The sequence below is a fragment of the Podarcis vaucheri genome (genome assembly GCF_965113315.1).
Source record: "Podarcis vaucheri genome assembly, chromosome: 12".
In the NCBI taxonomy this organism is placed as follows: Eukaryota; Metazoa; Chordata; class Lepidosauria; order Squamata; family Lacertidae; genus Podarcis; species Podarcis vaucheri.
In genome coordinates, this window is record NC_138750.1 from 10,734,610 (window position 1) to 10,757,663 (window position 23,054).

At 43.3% G+C, this 23,054-nt stretch overlaps 1 protein-coding gene across 1 annotated transcript in view; it reads right to left on the reverse strand.

Annotated features, from left to right (window-relative positions):
- ITGA9 (integrin subunit alpha 9) overlaps window positions 1–23,054 on the reverse strand; it is a 241,243-nt gene that overhangs the window by 130,819 nt on the left and 87,370 nt on the right. Inside the window, exon 15 of the mRNA XM_082192761.1 lies at window positions 21,530–21,690. Within this exon, the coding sequence (XP_082048887.1) occupies window positions 21,530–21,690 (161 nt within the window). The remainder of the gene's footprint in view (window positions 1–21,529; window positions 21,691–23,054) is intronic.

Below are 23,054 nucleotides of genomic sequence, written 5' to 3' on the forward strand. Positions count from 1 at the left end.
AAAATACAACAGAAAGCAAAACTGTTCTTAAAAAACCGACACCGAATCGCTCATGATTATGGTGACCAGTCCCATATATATCAATCTCACTGGGTCATTCAGGACATTCAACGCTATCATTTTTCATGCCACATTCCCCAGAATGAAATGCACATCACTTCTCATTCTTGAATTTATAGCCGCATCATAAAAAGGCCCTTTTGAAACACTTCCATTTAGCAGGCAAACTGTGCATTTTCATGGCAGGCACTGCTCTTTGTCAGCCCCTACTTGCGATATAGTTACTAATCAATCAGGGAAGTGGACATGGATCACTGCAATTCTAACATAGAGTATGGCCTCCTGAACCAATCAGGAAAAGTTACAGCTATTTGATCGTTCAGCTTATGCACTCCGTATACCATGCAAAGTTGGAAACTAGGGACAGCTACACCAAACCTTCAGGATGTTAAATAAACTACGTTACTAAGATGGGGAAATTATGAAGTGCCAACAGAAATGTAAATAAAATGTTGGAAAGAGAATGTTGACCTTTGGAATCTCTCCTTCCTTTCTTACTGGTCCAGCATTAGTCAAGCAAAAAATGTCAAAAGTTGCGTTTGAAAGCACAAGATCAGCTGCAAGCTCAGATTATTCAATGCCTATTCTGTATATTAATAGTCATATGGATCCACCTGTGCTTGCAACAATGCAACTGCAACATGTATTGCACAAAGACATTTTGAAGGGTGCTATTAGGCTGAGTGGATGGAGAATTAATATGGAAGTTAACCAAGTTCTGACAACACTTACTTACAGCAACAAACCAAAGAGCTCCTCTGAGAGAGTGAAAGGTTTGGCAGCATATTCTCTGCCTATTCAGGAAAATGTTTCATGCCCAGAAGCATTACCCAGAAATCATTAATCTAAGTATTCGTCTGACACAATATACCACGGTAAAACAAGGTACTTAAAAAAATTACTCGAAGATTTCACTCAAAGTAATTGCAGAGAAGTGCAGAAAAATCTGGACAGGGTGGAGAAAGAGACAAAATTATCTTGGCCGAAGGAAGGGAGAAAATTATGATTATGTCTCAATTATGTATGAAACACAGTCTCGCCTCATTAGTGTGTTCTCAGAAACAGAAAAGGAAGAAGAGATAATAAGACAGTCCTGCTACTCAAGTGCGAAAGGGCAAAAAGTCTGCTTTTACTGTTTTAACCACTAGGCCAAAAGAAGGAAGTACAACAAATCCATCCGGAAGCATGCTCCAGTTAGCTACCTAACCCAGTTTCACACTCCCAAGGCTATACATATCTATATAGTAATGTATGGAAATGTAACTGATTATATTTATTGTATTGTAACATATTCCCCACACCTTTGTTTTTTTATCTTTCTCTCACACTCACTTCTCTCTCTCTCTTTTATCTTCTTATAAATGATATTATTCTAATAAAATATTAGTTCGACAGTGGAATTTGCTGCCAAGGAGTGTGGTGGAGTCTCCTGCTTTGGAGGTCTTTAAGCAGAGGCTTGACAACCATATGTCAGGAGTGCTCTGATGGTGTTTCCTGCTTGGCAGGGAGTTGGACTCGATGGCCCTTGTGGTCTCTTCCAACTCTATGATTCTGTGATTCTATGATTCTGGTGGGTTGGACTGGATAACCCTTGGGTACCTTCTAACTCTGCAATTCCATGATTCTATAAAGAAAGAAGGGACACGGGTGGTGCTGTGGTCTAAACCACTGAGCCTTGGGCTTGCAAATCAGAAGGTTGGCGGTTCGAATCCCTGCGATGGGGTGAGCTCCAGTTGCTTGGTCCCAGCTCCTGCCCACCTAGCACTTCGAAAGCACGTCAAAGTGCAAGTAGATAAATAGGTACCCCTCTGGCGGGAAGGTAAACGACGTTTCCGAGCGCAGCTCTGGTTTCACCAGAAGCGGCTTAGTCATGCTGGCCACATGACCCGGAAGCTGTCTGCGGACAAACGCCGGCTCCCTCGGCCTATAGAGCGAGATGAACGCCGCAACTCTAGAGTCATTCGCGACTGGACCTAACGGTCAGGGGTACCTTTACCTTTTATAAAGAAAGAATGGGACATTTAACTGTCATGTGGGTGAGGTGTACAGAGAAGGGCCTCCACCTGAGACTTAGCTCAGGGAGGTTGAAAAGCAGCCGCTGTGTTTGGCTCCCACGGCTTTGGACCTTTTGCCATGCTGTATCCCCAGGGACAGGACAGGTCGCTGGAGCTGTAAAAACTAGCCTTGAGTCCTTTTGCATGGTTCTTTCAAGTGTCCACAGCCTGGATAAAAAAAGTCTAAGGGGAGAGTCATGGCGAAGAGGTACTTTCTGAAACTTGTGTAAGTGACAACAACATTTAGAAGATGGCTTTGGCTGAGTTCTAGATTCAAATGCACGTTTCCCCCTCTCAGTAATGAGTTAGGTGGCTGGCTCTTGAAAACTGAGAATGGATAACAGAGGCACGAGTAAATAAGCTTACAAATACACAACCCTGGATAAACACAGCTGCCGCTAAGCCAGCTCAATCCTTTAAAGAGAAAACGTCATAAACACAGCACTCCTAAGGGCCTTTCTAACAGTAAGGAGCGGGTGGGAATTTGAATTATGTATTCTAAAAAAAAAGTATTGGACTACAGAGAGCGAGTCTGACATACAGTTGTGTGTGTGTGTGTGTGTGTTGCTGGTAATCCAGGAGCCCTGGACAGCATACCGCATGTCATTTCGTATCGTATGACAAAGAGAAAACAGCTCAAATGCTCTGTTGAAAACACGAAAAGCCATGTGTAGGGGTGGGCCCTGGGATGGGGAAGCGAGTGTTCCCCAAATACCAGGAAAAGCAACATGAGCCATCACAAATATTTAAATTGGTTATGTAAAATATAAAAATAAAACTCGGCATTCCTCCAGGATCTTGAAAGAGCAAATGCAAAACAGTCGCTTTCTCCTCTCCCTCACCCGCCTTCAGAGAAAAAAGAAAAAAGCATTTGCATTGCTTGCCATGGCTGAGGTATCCAGGCGGCTTTTAAACGTTAGGCATCCACAGCTCTGGAATACGTTCCAGGGCATTGGGGCAGGGCTAGGCAGGGAAGCAAAAGAAACAGGGGCACTGGAATTATATCCTGTTACATAATGCGCAGCGCGTCAGAGGCTACAGAAGTTCCATAAATTACACAACGTTTTTCCAATAGCCACCCACTGCCCTTTTCCGACAAAGCACTCCACATCCCACAAGTTTATACTTCTCCATCCCAGGGGAATCCCACTCCCTCACGAGCCTGGTCCATATGAAATGGGCTTCCCGCCCTTTTTATTTTCCTGACTCAGTGCCTGCACCTTTATCAGTCTTCCTCTGTTAGTCGCATGTGGATTTTAAAGAGACAGGCATCAACTCTGGCCAAAGGCTTGGAGCTGACTAGCCTAGACAGTGCTGTTCAAAGAGAAGGCAGTCGAAGCAACGGGAATCACAGAGGAGACATTCACTGCATCTGAAAGGGGAGTTCAAGCTCAGTTTAACGAATGACACGCCAACTTCTCAATTCCACTCCAAACCTTAGGCTGCATCAAGTGTTAATGCTACTTTTGGCTGCCCCTCCTGGAGAAAGATCCCTTTTTGTGATCCAGTGAGGCAATTCCTACATGACGAGGAAAGTCAGAGTGATGCATTCATCTGCAGAAGCTGCATTCATTCAGGCAGAATGTCAAGCGTGGAATTTCATGGGTGACAAAAGCCATGTAACCAACTTTCCATTTATCAGGCTGCCATGTTCCAAGACGTGAAATTAGGTTTCCTTCAGTGGCATTTTCCCAAAAGGATAATTCAGAACACTGTCCAATGACCTACTAAACATGGCTCGTAATGGACTAGTTTACCACAGCTGGAAAGCACCTGTTTTCACTCAGTTTAAACACCATTCCTTTTAAGGAGTGGGGGGAACACATGTAAACCTTTATAGCCTTGTAATGTTTTGCTCGGATCAGTTAGATATTTCTTCATGAAAGGCAGCATGGAAGTGTTACGTTTACTCAGTGTTCCTCACATGCTACGAAAATGAGAGATAAACCCAAAGACAAGTAGTTGTGCATCTCCGACATCTGCAAACATTGCCCTTGGAACAGAGTTCAAGCCTATTAAAAAGGAGCTTTTTATATACATAAAAAAAGGAAATAGTTTTAAAAGCCAAGTTTCTAGCCCCTATGTGCTACAGTAAGATTAAACCTGGGCCAGGTCAGATGATGCTCCCCCAATTCAACCCATTGTGTGCAAAAGAGAACATGCATGGATCTATTACCCCACAGTTCTATACAGGGTCAGAATATAGCTTAAAGGCATAGCTGAAAATATACAGGTGTTTCCCTACTTTTTACCCAGAGAACTGACTGTGCAGTTTCAGCCTACACATACCAACCCTGTGCGCCAAACAGGTAAAGAACAGCAGCAACATTCATGATCCCTTCCACTCTGTCACGATCTGCAGGAATGCCAAACCACCAAGGCTCAAGCAAGGGCAGGTCAGAAATTCTTGGCTCCCTAGGTAAGGGTCAGCACCTGGGAGGGAGGTCAAAGTCTGGGTTCAGGACCATGGATAGTGCCCCTGCAGATGACACCTAACATCCACATTGTCTCAGTGAGGGCCTGGAGCAATGGGCTGAATTTTATAGGCAAGCTAGGTAGAGAATGACTGGAGGCCCCATCTCCTGCCTAGTGAAAGGGTTGGTGCCTTCCCCTCCACAACCATTGGCTCATTCCAGGTAATGAAGTTTCCAGCTGCAGGAATCCCTCCCCAGGGCTCTCTAGATGACTCAATATGTCTGTGGAGCAACCAGCAGAGTCTGGCAGCAGATGTGTCTGCTTGGGGGGCAGGGGAGGCTGACTCCAGTGCCTGTGGCCCCACACAGGATGTATCAGGGAGTGGACCCATGTCCTCCAGTTGCCAGAGGGCACTGTCTCTGATGAGCCATTTACTCAGTAGTGGCATGTCAACTGCCAGATGCTCTCCCCACTGCAGGGGAGCTCTTGACTGGTGCCTATGTTGACATCACTTTTCATAATGTGAAGGCCTTATTTTCCCCAGGTCTTTCAATCTATGCTATGCTATTGCTGTGAAGTTTCAGGTCCTTTTCGTTCAGGCACCTGAGGCCCAAAAGTTGTTGCTGGACTCCAACTCCCATGATCCCTGACCTTGCTAGCTGATGCTGGTGAGAGCTGGAGTCTAACATGGGATGGGTTCCTCATCCTCATTTAAGGTTTTATTATGGGTGCTGCCCTCTCCCCACTCTCCTTTTTTGGCATGGTTTCTACTGGGACAGTGGGACAAAAGAAATAAAAGCAACCCTAACCTGAAATTCACCTGCTCATTGTCCAAAACAAACCACAAGCATAAAATGCACAGTTCCCTATAGACTTGGCAGACTGCTAAGAAGTCACTGCTTGAAATACTACCAGTGACCACATCCTTTTACGAACCAATTGTTTTCTATTTAATAATAGAAAAGGAAACCTTTTTCCCCCTGCGGGAGGTGCCCCTAGCATTTCCTGCTTATATACTCTGCTCACTCTCTCAAACATACACAGGAAAAAAAGGAAAATATCATTAAAGTCATTTTGGACAGGAAAAGGAGGCTGTTTGCATGTGTGCACTGGTGCCTGGGATCACCAGACCCCGTTGTATTCTCACACTATTATAAACAGGAAAACCACTAAAACCAAGCTGCAGTGAGAAGCCACCCTACATATGTTTAACAGTCTCTCTCAACTCTGGTATTTTTATTTTTTCCACAGAGATCGAAGAATGAGGGAGTGGAACATTCATTTCAGCAATCAAAGCCAAGAGTAAAGTAGTCAGGTAGTAACACAGAAAAGGTGGCGGTGCTTTTCTAAAATAGCCGGCGTTTGCTTCTTTCGCTACTTATCATGATAATTATAAAGATGACATGAATGAATGAATGAATGAATATGATATTGGCAACCGTGAGACAACTGCGATATTTAGCCAGACCAGTGCACTTCAAACATTTTAACTTCAGGAAAACATTAACTCAGCAAGAGACTGTTGGGGGTCTGCACATTGTAATGTACGCTCTTATCTTGCAGGGCACAGCCCAGGCTCAAGGGGGCAGAACCCTGGCCAATGTGAACTAATAGGAGGACCCAGAATACATCATTTAGTCAAGGAATACTCAGAAATGGAGTTTTTTTCTGCAATTGCTGATCTTTTCAGTGAGGAGCAATGACTCTCTTGATGAACCACAAAGCTCCTCACAGACACAGTCTAAAAGCCACTGAGAGACATTGAATTTTTCCTTTGGCCACCAGTCAATGCAACATGCCCCACTGGGGCTTCCTTCCCCCACCCCCACCCCCAGTCCCTCACAGTTTTGGGATTGTCTGGAGAAGCCCCAGAACAGTGTGCAGGGGAAAGGAGACGAAAAACTGTTCCATCTGGCAAGCACTGATGGAACTATCACAACAGCACAACGTTCAGTTTATCCCCTAGAGCAATGTCTCTCAAACTTGGGTCTCTGGCACTTGTTGGACTACAACTCCCATCATCCCTGACCACTGGTCCTGCTCCCTAGGGATGATGGAAATTGTAGTCCAACAGCAACAAACCCAAGTTTGAGAAACACTGCCCTAGTTTCAGGTGGTGAGGCTGTCCCTGAGGCTTAAAGCCAGTCGATTCTTTCCAAGTTGAATACTGGGTTTAATCATTGAATCAAGAAAGCCCATTGAATCAAGAAAGTGAATGGGTAGGTGGGCATATCAAAACTGACAAGGAATGATATGGACCCAGATGCAGCTTCCGCTTTAAAAAGACTCATATTGTTTTGAATCTGCTTTTATAACTCTATTTTGTTGTCCCAAGAAATGGGATTGCATTGGCTTGAAGAGAACATAATTGACACTTAAAAGCTAATCCTGTGGTCTCTGCCTTATAACTGGCACTGGGCCTCCAGACACAGGCCAGCTTGCCTGTCGGACAAAAATTTGCCTAATAAAGGAAGTTTATATCCTTCAGGAGAGACACACACGCACACAGTCTGTTCATCATGTATTGGGAGTGACTCTGAGATGCCAGAATACTTTTGCAGATGAAAAGGAAAATATCTGGACTGGCTCAAAACAAACATAACTTGATGTTCTTGATGTTTGTTTTACCCCAAAAGACCCGTGTGTTTTTCTTTCAAAACAAGCAAGTCGTAATCAAGTTATATCAAACTTTCTACTCAGAAGACAATTACATCTATTTTAGTTTGTTTTCATTATTTATTGCTGTGCTTTATAAGATGATGGTAAGTCATCTTGAGAAGAAAGGAGGGATTAATGTTTTCTAAATAAACATGCCTCCATAAATACCTCCCTAAAACAGCACCAATGCGACATGTCTGCTAAACATTGGCTAGTTTTGCTTGTAAATTCCAACACAGACAATTCTTCTCAATGACCACCACCTAGCTAACCCTAGAAGGCGGGCAGGGGGTGAGAGAGAAATATTCATATAAATTTCTCTCTCATGTCTTCCTACCATACATGTATGCATTGTTTTTGGCAAAGCTTCAGTCCCACAAGCATTACAAGATATAGGCAGAAACTACTGCCCACAATGAGGAGAACCACATACGACGATTGTTGCCAAACCTGTAATTTACATGATGTGATATGAATGGCCTAAAGAAAGGAAAATGTTTCTTTTCAAACATAGTAGGTAAGGTACTATTATGGAAGCAACCACAGGACCACAGACCAATGGGTACACTTCCAGCAAGGTGAATTCCTAAATCAATATTGGCTTGTTTGGGGAGAAAACAGTATGTTCTCGTGTTTTAGACCTGTATGTAATTTTATTCTTCTTCTTCTTCACTCATAGTTTTCTTTGTAAAACTTTTAAATATAAATGTGGAGGGTCAGTCTTTGGAGTATTTAGCATTCAACACATCAACTTTATTAAATACATTGAAAAAATGAACACAGGCTGCAGGATGAACTTGATAAATCCTACTCTATATATGGACCATGCTTGAATGTTGAGCCACTTATTAAGTACCGAGGCCAGGAAATAAAAAATGCACACTCAAAGGTGCCATATTAATGTTGTAAAGCCCAATCCTAAACCTCCCACTATTCATAAAAATAACTTTACTACACTGTTATGCTATGAGGCAATCACCATGAAATCTCCACCAGAGTTACAAGTTCTAAACTTCTCGAGCCAAGTCATAAATTTGCAAGGAAATAACTTAGAATCGCCTCCAAAAACTAGAAAGACTGACAGGAGCGCTGACTCCCCCACCCCCCAAATGACACTCTAATTTCTGCCGTTTAGTATTTTACAAAGATTTCAGAAAGACGGGAATGTCATTGCGCGGACAGGCGGAGTCCCCAGATCCTGCACGGTCCCCCCGTCATGTGGAATAACGACTCAAGACAATGTGCTATGGGATTAAATTGGCCACAACTTTATTAAATTTCAAATGTGGGTAGACCTTGGCTCAGGCATTGGGCGTTCTCCCTCCCCGGTCCCCAGCCGGGGACCTAGGGAGCATCAGGGTTATCCAGTGTGTGTGGGGGGGGGATGGGCTGGCTCTGGAGAACATATGTTCAAGCAGAGATAGCCGCCCCCGTTACGCCGCCACCGCAGGGGAGAGCAATGACGACCTTTCGGTGTACGGCCAAAGCCTCCCTTCAGAAACCCCTTTAATGGGGAACCCTGGTATCGCCTCCGCAAAGAGGAAGATGGACTAAAGGATTCCGCCCAAGGCCTGATACCGCCAAAGTTGTGACGTTTTGCTATGGGAAAGGCGAAACCTGCCAATGCAGGGAAATTCCTTTCCGGCCCTTTAACAGCGACCTTAACGTAGCAGCGCCCGCATACCTGTGAAGAAAAGTTAACCTGCAAAACCTGTGAAGAAAAGTTAACCTGCAAAATAAGACATTAACTGAGGGTGGGTAGGGTGGGAGAAGCTCTGGAGCCAAGTGAGGATTCCCAGGTAAGATCCTCCCTCTATTGTGTGGGCAGGTAACCCCTCCCCTACCTGGCCTGGTCTCCTTGGCAACGCTTCCCCCAGGTGGGATTGGACAACTGACTGAGGTAGGAGGAGACCTCCAGGTATCCCACCTGAGGGAAGGCAAAGCCAAGCCTATGCTGTTGGGGCCGCTCCAGATCCAGGGGTTGCGCGCGTCCACGCAAAGGGCGCCCCCCATTTTATGCAGGGAGCGGTCATTGGTTCACTTAAGGAACACTGAAAGTCACAGAAACATGGAATCATAGAAATGTAGAGTTGGAAGGGATCCCAATCTCCTGCATTGCAGGAATCTCACCTGAAGCATCCATGGCAGATGGCCACCCAACCTCTCCCATGGTTCCTTTAGTCTCAGAGGTTTAGTCTAAGAACAACCAATTTAGTACCCTTCAGGTGCTGCTAGACAACAACTACCATTATCTCTGACCACTGGCAATACTGGCTGGGGCTAATGGAAATTTTAGTCCAATAACCACCTGGGAGGCACCATGTTTGCTCCCCCTGCATAGTCTATAGATATATAAGGGAGGGAGGGAGGGAGAAAAACCTTACAATTGGGCCTAGTCAACCCAAATTCAGTGAGCTCTAAAGGAGTACAGTCATACCTCGGGTTACAGACGCTTCAGGTTGCGTTTTTTCGGGTTACGGACCACCGAAACCTGGAAGTACCAGAACGGGTTACTTCCAGGTTTTGGCAGCCGCGCATGCGCAGAAGAACTAAATTACGCTTTGCGCATGCACCGACACGCTGAATTGCAACCTGCACGTGCGCAGACGCGCTGCTGCGGGTTGCGAATGTGCATCTCGCACGGATCACGTTCACAACTCAAGCGTCCACTGTAATTTGGCTCGCAAGAGAATGGCGCAAGTAAGCTGAGAAACATTTGTGTTATATAGCACAAAAAGTGATCTGTCTAGAAATTTGTGAGCCAATTCACAAAAACAAAATGGCACATTTAAAAAAATGGAGCCAAGACAAGTTTGGCACATGGGGAAGCCAGTATTGTTCCCTCACATGTACCGTTCAAAAATCAACATGTTCTGCCACCATATGGGTGGTATTCACCGAAGTTTTACTCAGAGTAAAATGGGACAATATTTACCATGAAGAAACGCCTAACCTAAGCAGCCCAAAATCTACGCAGTTAAGATGTCATTCTCCATTTGTGTAAATTCCAAGGTTCTCGTGTTTATGCAATTTGCACAAATTAAAATATTCTAACACAGAAAAACAGCTCTCCCCCCCCCCTTTTTTTTTCTGAAACACTGATAGAGGGAAGGAGTCCCGCTTCACACTCTCTGACTGCACAGTCATTCTTGGCTAGCCGGCATCCAGGGGGAGAGATGAACTCTTCACACCCGAGTGAGGAGATGGAAAATGCTGCGTTTGTTTAGTTAACAGTTTTACAGCCACTCAGCCTCATCTAGGAGGGACATTCGGTACAATGGACTCCCAGCACGTTCTTCACATGGATCCGGATAGCAAAGACGTACGCGATTACCAAAATAGCACATTTGTCTAAATAAATCTCAAAAAAGAAGAAGAAAGGAAGATCACCCCTATCCATTTTTGAAGCAGAGCAAAAACATGATGTATTTCTGGGAGAACGAAATAAACAAATTGAAAGGGTATAAGCCTTAGCCCCAAATCACCGGGCTGATCCTTGCTACAGTCGTCATTTTTGGCAAAGCAGCTCCGGGTCTTTGGTCTTACATACTGCATTTGTAAGATTCCAGGGGAAGAATGCAATAGATCAGCTTCCCCCACTCGCCTCTGGGATCTATATGATCTGAAACACTGCAATGGTCTTGGTATTGGTGACTGTGCATGAATGCACAAATGGACACCAGAACACTGGTAACTTTAAACCCTCCCCCCCCCCCCTTCTGCAAATCTGCCAAGAATCGTTTGCTAAAAGAACTGCTCACCAAAATCACAATACCATCAGCTCAGCTCTGTCAATGCTGAATGTCTAAATGCAGAAGTGCAATTCTAAAAGAAGCACACATCCACTAAGTGATAATGAATGCATTTACATGCAGCTAAGATTTGGTAGAAACTGGCAGCCAGATTTTATATCTTTTTTTCTGGGGGGATGCAGGGGGACGCATACCCCTAAACATTTTGTGAATCTAAGTTTGGCCTCATTGAGGGGCAGTATTTCAATATAAGTTGGAAAATGAGAGTACCCCTAAACTTTTTTTTTTAAGGAAAAAAGCACTGATTATATTATTGCCTGGTTGTCATTTATCTGCCTGGTTTTTTAAATGAATGCATTGAGATCTGTAACCCATCCTGGAATTGCATTTGCAACAAAGCATGGATAAGAAATGTTTTAAGGGTAAATAAATATATAAATTCCCAAAGTAAAATGGAAATGGGTGTCTTTTACTCAGAGTTCTTCTAGGAAGTTCTTCTAGCAAAGTCAGAAAATTGAAAAACGCTGCCACGCATCATTTTGCAGACCATTTTCCGTTTCAGTGACAATTTGAATCCCAGCCTCAATGCAGTCCGTGACACTCTTTACCTTGAGGAAACTGATAAGGACATCACAAGCCAACTGGGTCGGAAGAACAGATGCTTGCTAAATTGTAGATCTGTCACTGCCACTAAATACTTTCCCCTCTCTCCCTCACGCGTGCACGCACATAGTTTCCAAATGTGCAATGCCAGCCAAATGGACCTTGCCCTTTACCGGGCATGTAGCCTGCATCCCAATTCCAAAATAACCAAGCCTGGCAGACATCATGCAAAGCTCCTTACATTTGTATTCCTTGGAGATAAGACTGATTGCCTAACAAAATAATTGCCTTTTAAGTCCAAGCTATCTGCGAAGACTAGTGGCAGAAGGGGGTAAAGGCAAAACGCATCAAGACTGGGAAAGCTACTTGGACTGAACGAAAATGCCCTCCCTCGGTTTACCATCTCATTCACAAGAGATGCATGAGAGGGAAGGGGCAAAATCAATATGAAGGTTCAAGGGCAACTTCTCTCTTGTTCCAACAGCTCTGTCCTCCTTTGTCCATTTAATTCCCCCATTTCTCCCACGCTTTGCGGTGAAAGTTCTAACCAGAGAATTTCAGTTCAGGGCTAACGTTTATGAGGCCACCAAGTATTCTTACTTCTCTGTGAATGGAAGAGACACACAACATTGACACAACACAAAGTTTATGTCAAATATTATTTCTAGGACCAAATATGTGCCCATTTAACAGGGTCAACTTACAATGACATGGCTATGCTCAGGAATAACCTAGATCAGGGCGGTCCACGCAAAGTATTGGAAGACACAAGATTTACCCACTTTGGAAGAATGGCAGATGAAAGTGATGGACTGCATGGAATTGGCGGAAATGACTGGTAGAATCCGAGACCAGGGAGAAGTGTCGGTGGAAGAAGATTGGAAGAAATTTAAAGACTATTTACAGAAGTATTGCAAAATTAATGAATGTTAGAATGATGTTTGAATGAAGTTAAGCGGTTTCTAGCTGTAGTGATATAAAAGAATATGGAAAATTGGATTTTTAAATAGGTAAAAATTTAATGTTATAATATATTAAGATCAAAGATCAGGATAATAAGGAGGGAAAGAAATTGCTGAATTAATTAACTGAATTGGAATACAAAAAAGGGAGGTATGAGGAGGTCAAGGAAACAAGGATATGAATGTAAGATATGGAAAGGTTGATTTTTTATTTTTATTTTTTTATCTGTGTACTTATTCTGTATTTTTCTTGTATTTTTATTTTTGTCTTTTATTCTTCTATTTTTTGCTTTAATGCAATTCCTTTTTCTGAAACCTTAATAAATATTTATAAAAAAAATAGATCAGGGCGGTCCAACTTTTCATAGCAAGTGGGACACAATAGTACTTTGACATGGAATCCACAGGCTACACAATGCCTTTTCACGAGGGACCCCCCAAAAGGGCTTCAAAGGCCACATGCAGCCCTCAGGCCATACATTGGACCTCCCTGACCTAGATGAACCAGACCACTTGAAGCAAACATGGCATGCTGAGGGCTGCCAACTTTTAAACTGATCTCTGTAGCTCTGTCTTTAATATGCAAGCATCAGCCAGGTGCGAAGGCTTATTTTTACGCTATTGCCCATTTCAGCAGCTCAAGCTGGCAAAGAAACACACGCAAAAGTTTGAATTTTCCTGATCAGTTTGCAACCCTGCACTTGGAAGCAAATCCTTCCTAACAACTTCACCCACAGCAGTCACTGCCAGGTGCCTCAGCAAGTTAATTAGCTGTGTTGTTCTAATGTGATTTCACCAGGTGGTTTTAGATGGTGAGATTTAGTCTTTGTGTTCATTAGTCCTGGGATGCAACAGTATGTTCAGGTTACCTCCTAAGATTGTCAGCAACATATATATTTCCAGTTAGAAATTTGGGCAGATTTGCGTGGGGAGAAACGAGTTTAATAAACCCCAAGCAAGACACACCCGCTTCTGCACTCCTACATTACTAAGACCAAAAGAAGAATTGGTGTGAGGAAGGAGCAGGTGTACCAATCCCTCTTCAAAGAGGAGGCACCCCTACTTGTGAACTGTTTTGCTTTGTGAATGCCACAAGAACATGGTCGGCTTGTTACCATTCCAAGGGTACTTGTCCACCACTTCAGACCGCTTATGGCTATTTGCACCATCAGAAGCAGAGCTATGAAAAGGCAAGAGCTATGATCATGGCCACTGGGCACATCACCTCCTGGCAAATAGAAGGGGAAGAAATGGAGGCAGTGAAAGATTTTACTTTCTTGGGCTCCATGATCACTGCAGATGGTGACAGCAGTCACAAAATTAAAAGACGCCTGCTTCTTGGGAGGAAAGCAATGACAAACCTAGACAGCATCTTAAAAAGCAGAGACATCACCTTGCCAACAAAGGTCCGTATAGTTAAAGCTATGGTTTTCCCAGTAGTGATGTCTGGAAGTGAGAGCTGGACCATAAAGAAGGCTGATCGCCGAAGAATTGATGCTTTTGAATTATGGTGCTGGAGGAGACTCTTGAGAGTCCGATGGACTGCAAGAAGATCAAACCTATCCATTCTGAAGGAAATCAGCCCTGAGTGCTCACTGAAAGGACAGATCCTGAAGCCGAGGCTCCAATACCTCATGAGAAGAGAAAACTCCCTGGGAAAGACCCTAGTGTTGGGAAAGATGGAGGGCACAAGGAGAAGGGGACGACAGAGGACAAGATGGTTGGACAGTGTTTCCGAAGCTACCAGCATGAGTTTGACCAAACTGCGGGAGGCAGTGGAAGACAGGAGTGCCTGGTGTGCTCTGATCCATGGGGTCAAGAAGAGTTGGACATGACTAAACGACTAAAGAACAACAACATGCTGCTGCAGATCCACCTGGGGAATGTTAGGAGGTGACCACAGATGATCAAGCCATTCTAGATGCCTGTCACATGGTGCCAATATTTAGGACTATGTTTGGGTTGAGTTTAGCAGCAACATATATCCATCACCTCAAGTAGGCAGTTAATGTTAAGGCATCATGGGGCTGTTTAAGACATCCTGCCAAACTATAAAGATAAAAGTACCTGGAAGACATAAACGCTGTGTCTGATTTAATTGCAGACTGCGTTAAGCAGAAGCTGTTCTGGGGGCCTGGCTTTTGAGCAGCAACAAGAAATGATTGATAGCAGTTACTAGCTCTGCTGGCTCCCCCTATGGCTGGACACAAGCTGCATACGTCATCTATAATAAACACAGGGATCAAACGAGAAGTTTATCATCACTACGTTAGCCTTGCGATTGCTAAAGGATGAGAAGGAGGAGGGATATTTATGACTGCACAAAGGAGAGCACCATTTTCCTCTTTCAATCCAGAGTCACCGTGAAACAATTCTGAACCACTCCCAATGGCTTCAGTGCACAATTTTTAGGGTTATGGGTAGAATCTGTCTCAAATACAACACTTAAAATAAAAATATTAAGACCCAGTTCAGCTTTCTCCACTGCTTTCAATTGTTTTCACATTTGGGTTTCACCAGGGCTGAGCAACTTTATCTCACACGCCTGAAGCCAAGCCACAGAAAAATAAGAGTCAAGCCACAGACACACAAACACTGACAGACATAAAGGCTCCTTTGTCCCCAACTTCTGAAACCACAATAATTATTCTGCTCCATTTCCATATATTCTGCTGAATTCATTTCCCCCTAATTTTTAGCATGCCTTGCTAAAAGAAATGCTACTGCAGTGTGCCATGAGGATCTTTTGCTTAATGTGATTTGCTTCTAATAAACTGCTAATGGTCAGTTGACAATTCTAGAGCTCACGGAAGAAGGCTTTGAAAAGCCAGAAGATGGTGACTCCTCCCATGAGCATGAGAAGGCTAGGTGGATATTAATGAAGACAGATCAGGGATGGAGAACTTGCTAGTCCTCCAGCTGTTGCTAGGCTGCAACTCCCATCATCACCGATCACTGACCATGATGGTTGGGGCTTATGGGAGCTGTAGTCCATCATCATCTGAAGGGCCACAAGTTCCCAGGCTCTGCCTTAGATCCTTGAGCAGGACTTTGGAGAACACATTGCCATTGCGATGTAGCTAGCAAAAGGAGAAACAAGCTTGAGCTTGCTGGAAATAATGAGGGACGGGCACCCTCCAGGTCAATGTTGTTTGCTTTGCAGGAGAAACTGATGCTGCATTCCAGACTTTCACCATGTCTGGGTGTTTGCCTGCTCCCCCATACTCAACGTAGAAATTTGCAAGTAAGCCGATATCACAATAAGCCTCCTGTGCTTTCCCTCCTAAGAAAACAGGCCTTGTAAGTGCTGCTCCTAACCGCATGGGGAAGTGGGGGGAAGCACGAGCGTGAAACAATGCAATTGTTGGAAGAAAGCCGAACGCTTTTCAAAATAATTTCCAAATCCCTCTGAAGTTAACTCTCCGGGGCAAGCAGGGAAAGAAAGAAGCAGCTGTTGTATCTTGCTACTGAGCTGGATGCCTTGGAAGGAGGAGCGGTATTAGTGCCAACTTAAAATAATACAATAACTTAGAAAAATGTTTTGTGAGATGATTTTTAAACACTTTGGGCTAACAAGAAGGCTCTAGCGTTTGAAGACAAGAATGCAGGAGGGCAACAGTCTGGTAAGAGGAAGGTTAGCTGCATATATTTAAAAAGGCATTAGTGCTTGGAAAATATACAGTGCCCAGATAGAGACAGGAACACAAACCTAAAGATACAATTCCTATTGCTTTTAGTGAAATGTACACATAACCATGCCACAACATGGCCCCTGTGCAGAGATAATATTATCTATTCCTTCTCTCTCTCAATGACCAGCAGCGTGCCATGGCTTTTTTTATCTTCAAAAGTTAACAACTGGGCATCAAATGCCACAAGAGCTTTATCAGGCATGGCTACCAGGAACATTTGCTGAAATGTGACACATGAAAGAGACCCGCAACACCTTAAAAACTAACAAGTGTATTGTGGCATGACCGCTTGCGGTGCAGAGTCTGCAGTGGACTCTAATCTGTGTGGACAAGAGCTTCCATGCTGTAGATATACCCAACTAGGGGAAGCCCATTCCTTTTAAGTGGGGAGGTATCCCCATCTTACCAGACACATTTGAATCCACATGCTGGGCAAACACATTGCAAGATCCTGTCGAGCAGTGAATCTGGGCAATCCCTGTATTACTTGACACCTCTACCCAAAATGCACAAGAACTTTCCTGTGTACCCGCAATAAACATTTGTGGGATCATGGCTGGGGGTTCAACTATGCAACAGATATCATGCCAAAAGAGCCCAACTGTACTCTCAGAATGACTGTTCGAAAAGGACAGCCACCTATTTATTTGTCCTGGACAGAGCTTTGTGCCAGCACCAGCCCAGGATGAATGGCAGCTGTACCTGACTCTCGACCTGGGCATCATGAATTCCAGCAGCTAGCGATGAGGACGCTGGAATCTAAACAGCAGCATGCAGAAGGTACTACTCTGTTGCCCAAGCTCCCAGCATTTATATCAGACCTAGCCAATCCCCAGGCTTCATATTATCTGCCAACTCCAGGGGTTGGTGCTATATACCCCAATTCTGAAGAGAGTTCTGAGGTCAAAGCTCCTACTGTTGATAAGCCAAACTCTAGGCTCAGATTATAACCTCCGTGATGAGATGCTCATGTTTTCGGCACCACAAATGTACAGTGTGCAACCTCTTCCCAACAAAGTACCATGTGATCTATCTCAGGAACTGAGAGTCTGTGTCCCCTTTCAGGTGTTGTTGGACTACAGATTCCATCATCCCTGACAACTGGCTATGCTAGCTGGGACTGATGGGAACTGGAATTAAACATCAGGCTGGCCACAGTTCTCCATTCCTCTATTACTTCCAGACACATCTGCTCAAGCAGCAGCTATCCCAACAGAAATCCTGTGATCTTCTGTGAATGGCCAAGATTCCGAACACATAGGAATCAGAACTATATTTTTTTCTAATTTCCTTTAGTAATAAACAAGTGAATCAACAAAGGCAGGGCTACTACTAAAAAAAAAGCAGAATCAGATATTAAAACAAATGATTCAATTCCTGTTTTCTAAAACTGATCCCTGTTTTTCTCCCAAAAATTTAAATTGATGTTTGATATTCTCCAATAAAAAAAAATAAACATGCATAGATAGATAAGAGGTGCGTCCCTTTTAATAGAGCAAGCAGTGGCACACCCGAATAATAAAAACATTAAATAAAAACATTAGGAAATGGAAAGCTCATGATCAAGGGTCTTTCTGGAAGTGAAATTCCTGCAGCCACCCTAAAGCAGAAATATTACAAAAGCTCTGTGGCTTGGGAGTGCTGTTGCAGATTGCAAAATCCCATTAACTAGGAAAAGAATTAAGCCAATAAACATTAAAGGATCTTGCATTATAAAATATACATGGCCCATTTAATTTAACAATATCCTGTTTCATCAGAATGTATTAGCACATTGTATATTTAAGAAATGAAACATGGTGTATTTTGAAACTGCAATGCATTTGTAATATTGCTCACTCATCTCTAACATCTGGCTTTAGCTGGAAGCTGAGAAAACAGAGTTTTTACTGCGGAAACTGTGGAGAAGCAATGGGAAAACTCGGTGGAGTGTTTGTTTGCTAAGACAGTTAGTGGTTGTGGAATACCGCTTGAAACTTCTCTCCCAGTGATAACTCAATTGCATGAGGAACTGTCCAGCAGATGCTAACAGAACAAAATTGGTGGCAAATGTTAACTTAAGAAAGGTAGCGATAGGCTTCAACATTTTATATATATATATTGTGTATATATATATATATATATATATATATATATATATATATATATATATATTGTTTCTAACTGCCTAAAATCTACTAGTTCAATTTCCTATTTCCCTGATCAGCAACTAATTTTTCCATTCCGTCAGGGTACAGGGAACAGAGAAAGAAGCATCAGCTCTCTTGAGCAATAAGCTGTACTGAGCTCTGAATGTATCCACTTCAGCCAGTTGCTATAAGATTTTGCATTTCCCCCTGCCTCTCTTCCCCATACCTTTTCCTTTTGTGCCATGTCTCTTGGGTTTTAAGCCTGAGGGTATTGTTTCTAAACCCTACTCCAGAAGCATTTCTTTCTTAAGAGAGGGGGCAAAATGCTTCAAGGAAATTGAGTACATTTTGGCAGGGGCCTTTTCACACTAAGCCAGGACTGGGGACTGATAACATTAACTCAGTTTACTCCCATGCAAGCCAAAGCACACAAGCCAGCTTTTCAACCCCTTCTCCTCAGCGTAAACAGTCTTACCAAAACAGGAAGCTATCTCCCCAAAGAGTAAAGTGGCCTAGGCCTGAAAAATTCACAGTGAATGACCAGAAGCTCATTCACGGCCCTTTGGGCCCAGTCTGTTGTTTTAAGAGCACAATCTGCATAATCTTTTCCATTATGATCTACCCTGTTGGCTGTATGTAGTCCAAATGCATATTTTTAGAAAGGGAAAGTAAGGTACGTATATTAGAAGTCACAGCAGAAAGAAAATAAAAGGCTATTTTTAAAAGAAGGCTGTTTCATGTTGACCGTGTTACAACAGAGTAGATGAGGTTTTGGAACACATGTAAAATTATGAAGGCAATCTCTTACAACACGTTACAGGACACCGAACTCTTTGTGGCAGTTAACTGAGCAATGTTTCTCTCCCTGACCTCTTTACCATATATATCTCCTAAGTAATCATGACCCCTTCACCCAGCCTTCTTCTGTTTTCAAGGCTCTTCCATATTTCAAACATTAAACAGTCAATACTGCTTCCTCCCACTGGAGCACAGACTGTCCAGGACCTTCGTTCCTATCATTTCCCATCCTTCACTGTACAAGCAAATGAACATTCCTGCAATTTGTGGAGCTAGGAAATTAAAATCAGCACTCTGAATGGCCAGGGTGAGGAACCTGGACTACAATTCCCATCACTCCTGGCCATTGGCCATGCTGGCTAGGGCTGATGGGGGTTGGAGTCCCACAATATCTAGAAAGCTGCACTCCTACTGTACAGCTTCCCATCTCTCTCACTTCTCCAAAATAACATTGAACGTTGCCCTTTTTGCCTTCAATTATCTAAGCAGCTGCAATTCCCAACAGACTTCAGCAGGCAATTGTTCATCTCCTTGAAGCATATCAAACTCAAAATAATTATCTAGGGGGAAATGGTCATGGTACAAAAAGGTGGGGGTTGTTTTTTGAGGGACATGCTCTTCCTATTGAGAGTTTTCCTAACAAGGAAATACGTCTACAACAAGAACAAGCAGGAAATACGTTTTGTTAAGACGTTTAGATGAACTGACCTACAGTCCAGAATGCTTTAGATCAAAGCAAACTCCATTGATGCACATAGTAGCTGAGCAAGGAACTATAATTGAAAACAATATTGTTGCAGTTACACAACACCCCGATCTGCAAGCAGTGCAAAATTCCACAGGTTCCAAGTGCTTACTCAAGAGTTTGTGTTTCCTTTGGGAATGAGGCAAGGGGAGATAGTGCTGTCTTCGCGAAGTACAGTTTAGTTACACATATATACAACCTGAGCCTACGATGGAGGGCTTCAGAGCATCAACAACCCAAAAGGGTCTTGTTTCTCCCATAGCCACAGGCTTGGATTCAAAGAGAAATCAAGCGTTGCTCTGACTCTCCAGCTCACCATCATTGCAAACTCTGCCTTCAACTCTGGCTTTGAGGGAGGGGGCTCCAACCCTTTGCTGTCTCCCACCGAGCTCCTTAATCCCCCAGGAAACTATCTTGGCTAGGCTAGGAATTATAAGGCTTGATTAGCTTTTAACACTTGCTGGATCCAGGGATTAGAGGGATCTGGCACACGGCTTAATGCCACTCCTCAAACTCATAACAATACCAAAGAGGAATACCAAGTCATGCATATTTGCATGCCTGCTTAAAGTTTTCTGGAACAGTAATGTTCCGTATGCAAAGAAGCTTATTAGGACAGACGTGGGTGGTCTCTACCAAAATTGTGGGGGGAAAGCTGATAAGTGAGTGGATGGATTCTCCTCTAGGGACAAGAGCAGCTTCCTGACAGAATTAGCTGTTTTGCAATGTCATCATCAACTCCTTACTGGAGTCAAACAATTGTGCATTGGAGTCTTATTACAAATAAAGCTAAGCAAATTAAAGCCAGTGTACTTGAGAAATGAAAGCAACAAGAATAACCAACGCCACGGCAGAGACAAGTATCTATTTACAGACAGGGGAAAAGGGACTAGTTCAGGGTCTTTTGAGATAATGCATTTGCTATACGGAAATGAACCAATTGTTACTTGGTTGTTGCAGGAAACCCAAACTTTTTTTCTTCTGCTAATTCTACATTTTCAGGGGAGATCTGGACGTCTTTCCTCAGGGTGGAGCATCAGTTGGAGACACTCTTTCTTTCCAACATTTGTTGTATGCATTCAATAACTGTATATAAAATACCCCAAGTCTTTCCATTAAAAAAGAGGCCCTTTTACAACGCAGTCAATCCTACTTGGAAGTGTGTCTAGCAAGTTTACTAGGGCTTACTCCCAGGTAACCGGAAACATTTTAGAGATGAGGGCCAAGGACATTTTGCTCTCCCCCTCACATATTCCATGCTGACCAGGGTTCAATCTTATTTCCAATACTGGCGACATTGACAGCCTCCTTCATTGCAGGCTAGCTTAGGAGTGATGGGGCAAGCTTTGTGTCATAAACAGTTCTGCCCTCCATCGCTTTTCTGCCATTCCCCAACGGCAGGGCCGGCCATGGTTAACTGAATTACCACATGCAGACTAATTTGATCCAACAACTGTAAAGACAAGAAGGTTCAACTGATAAACAATATAGGCAGTGGCGTAGCGTGGGGGGTGCAGGGGGGGCCGGCCGCACTGGGCGCAACATCTGGGGGTTAGGGTTAGGGGGCGCAAATCCACGGGTTAGGGGGCGCAAATTACTTGCCTTGCCCCGGGTGCTGACAACCCACGCTACGCCACTGAATATAGGGGAAACGGACTGACCTTCACATAGGCTAGGTACTGTTTGCACTTCTGCTGCATATAGGACAGCTGGAACTGCTCTGTGATCTGGCCCACTGCTTCTCCGGAAGAAACAAAGTAAACCCGGATGGGATGGCCCTTTTCCTTCTTTGCCACATCTGCCATCAGGTTACAGTTCAATCCTAAAAAAGAAAAATGGAAAAGCGATAAAATACCAACGAAGGAATGGCAAGAAAAACTTACAGAATATGCCGAAATGGCAAAACTAACTGACAGACAACGAAATAAGGACACAAAAAAATCCTTTAAAGAAGATTGGGAACCATTTTCGGCTGATCTACAGAAACAATGCAAAGAATTGGACTCTTTAGTAGGTTCTGAGTAAACATTTACAAATAACGAAATAAATTATAAGATTAAATATTAAAAAATGAATGGAAAGCAAATAAGCAGGATTTGACAATGTGTGAAAACAAACTAGAAAAGGAGGTTGAGGGAAGTCCAGGTGGGGGAGGGAAGGGAAGGGACAATTTGGGATTAGTGAATTATGATATATGTTATAATGTAATTGGGAGGAATGGAAAATGTAATAAAAATATTTTAAAAGAAAAATTAACATGAGGGCAGCCTTTACATATCCAGAGGTATATGTCTTTTGGTTTGTTTTAGGATTGCACCACGCTGACCTCTGCCATTCAGCAACAGGTCCATAACTGCAACAGCACTGGGTGGCTTTTAAAGACAATTGAACGGATTCCATGGAGGATAAGACTAGCAATACTACCAGACATGATGGCCATTCTCTGTCTCTGGGGTCAGGGTCACCGGTATAAAATTTACGACATGTAATGCTTTAAAGGAAAATATTATGAAAATGATCTATAGGTGGTACATGACCCCAGTCAAGCTAGCAAAAATCTACCATTTGCCTGATAATAAGTGTTGGAAATGCAAAGAAACTGAAGGTACTTTTTACCACCTTTGGTGGACGTGCCCGAAGATTAAGGCTTTCTGGGAAATGATATATAATGAAATGAAAAAGGTACTTAAATGTACTTTCCCTAAGAAACCAGAGGCCTTTCTCTTGGGCATTGTCGGCCAATTGGTGTCAAAGAAAGACAGAACTTTTTTTATGTATGCTACTACAGCAGCAAGAATACTCATTGCAAAGTTTTGGAAGACACAAGATCTACCCACTCTGGAAGAATGGCAGATGAAGGTGATAGACTACATGGGACTGGCTGAAATGACTGGCAGAATCCGTGACCAGGGGAAAGAGACGGCGGATGAAGACTGGAAGAAATTTAAAATTTATCTTAAGAAACATTGTAATATTAAGGAAAGCTAAAATGTTGAGGTTTTGGAAAAAAAGGGGATTACAGCTGTAAAAGATTAAGTAAAAGAAAAGAAAAGGGAAAATTTGATAAAACCAAGGGGTAGGATTTGCTGAAATAAATTTGGAAATTGGGCTGCAGAAAGGGGAGGTATGGGGAAGTCGGTGAAGTAAGGTCTAAGAAAAAAGGATTCGAAATTATACATGTTTGTT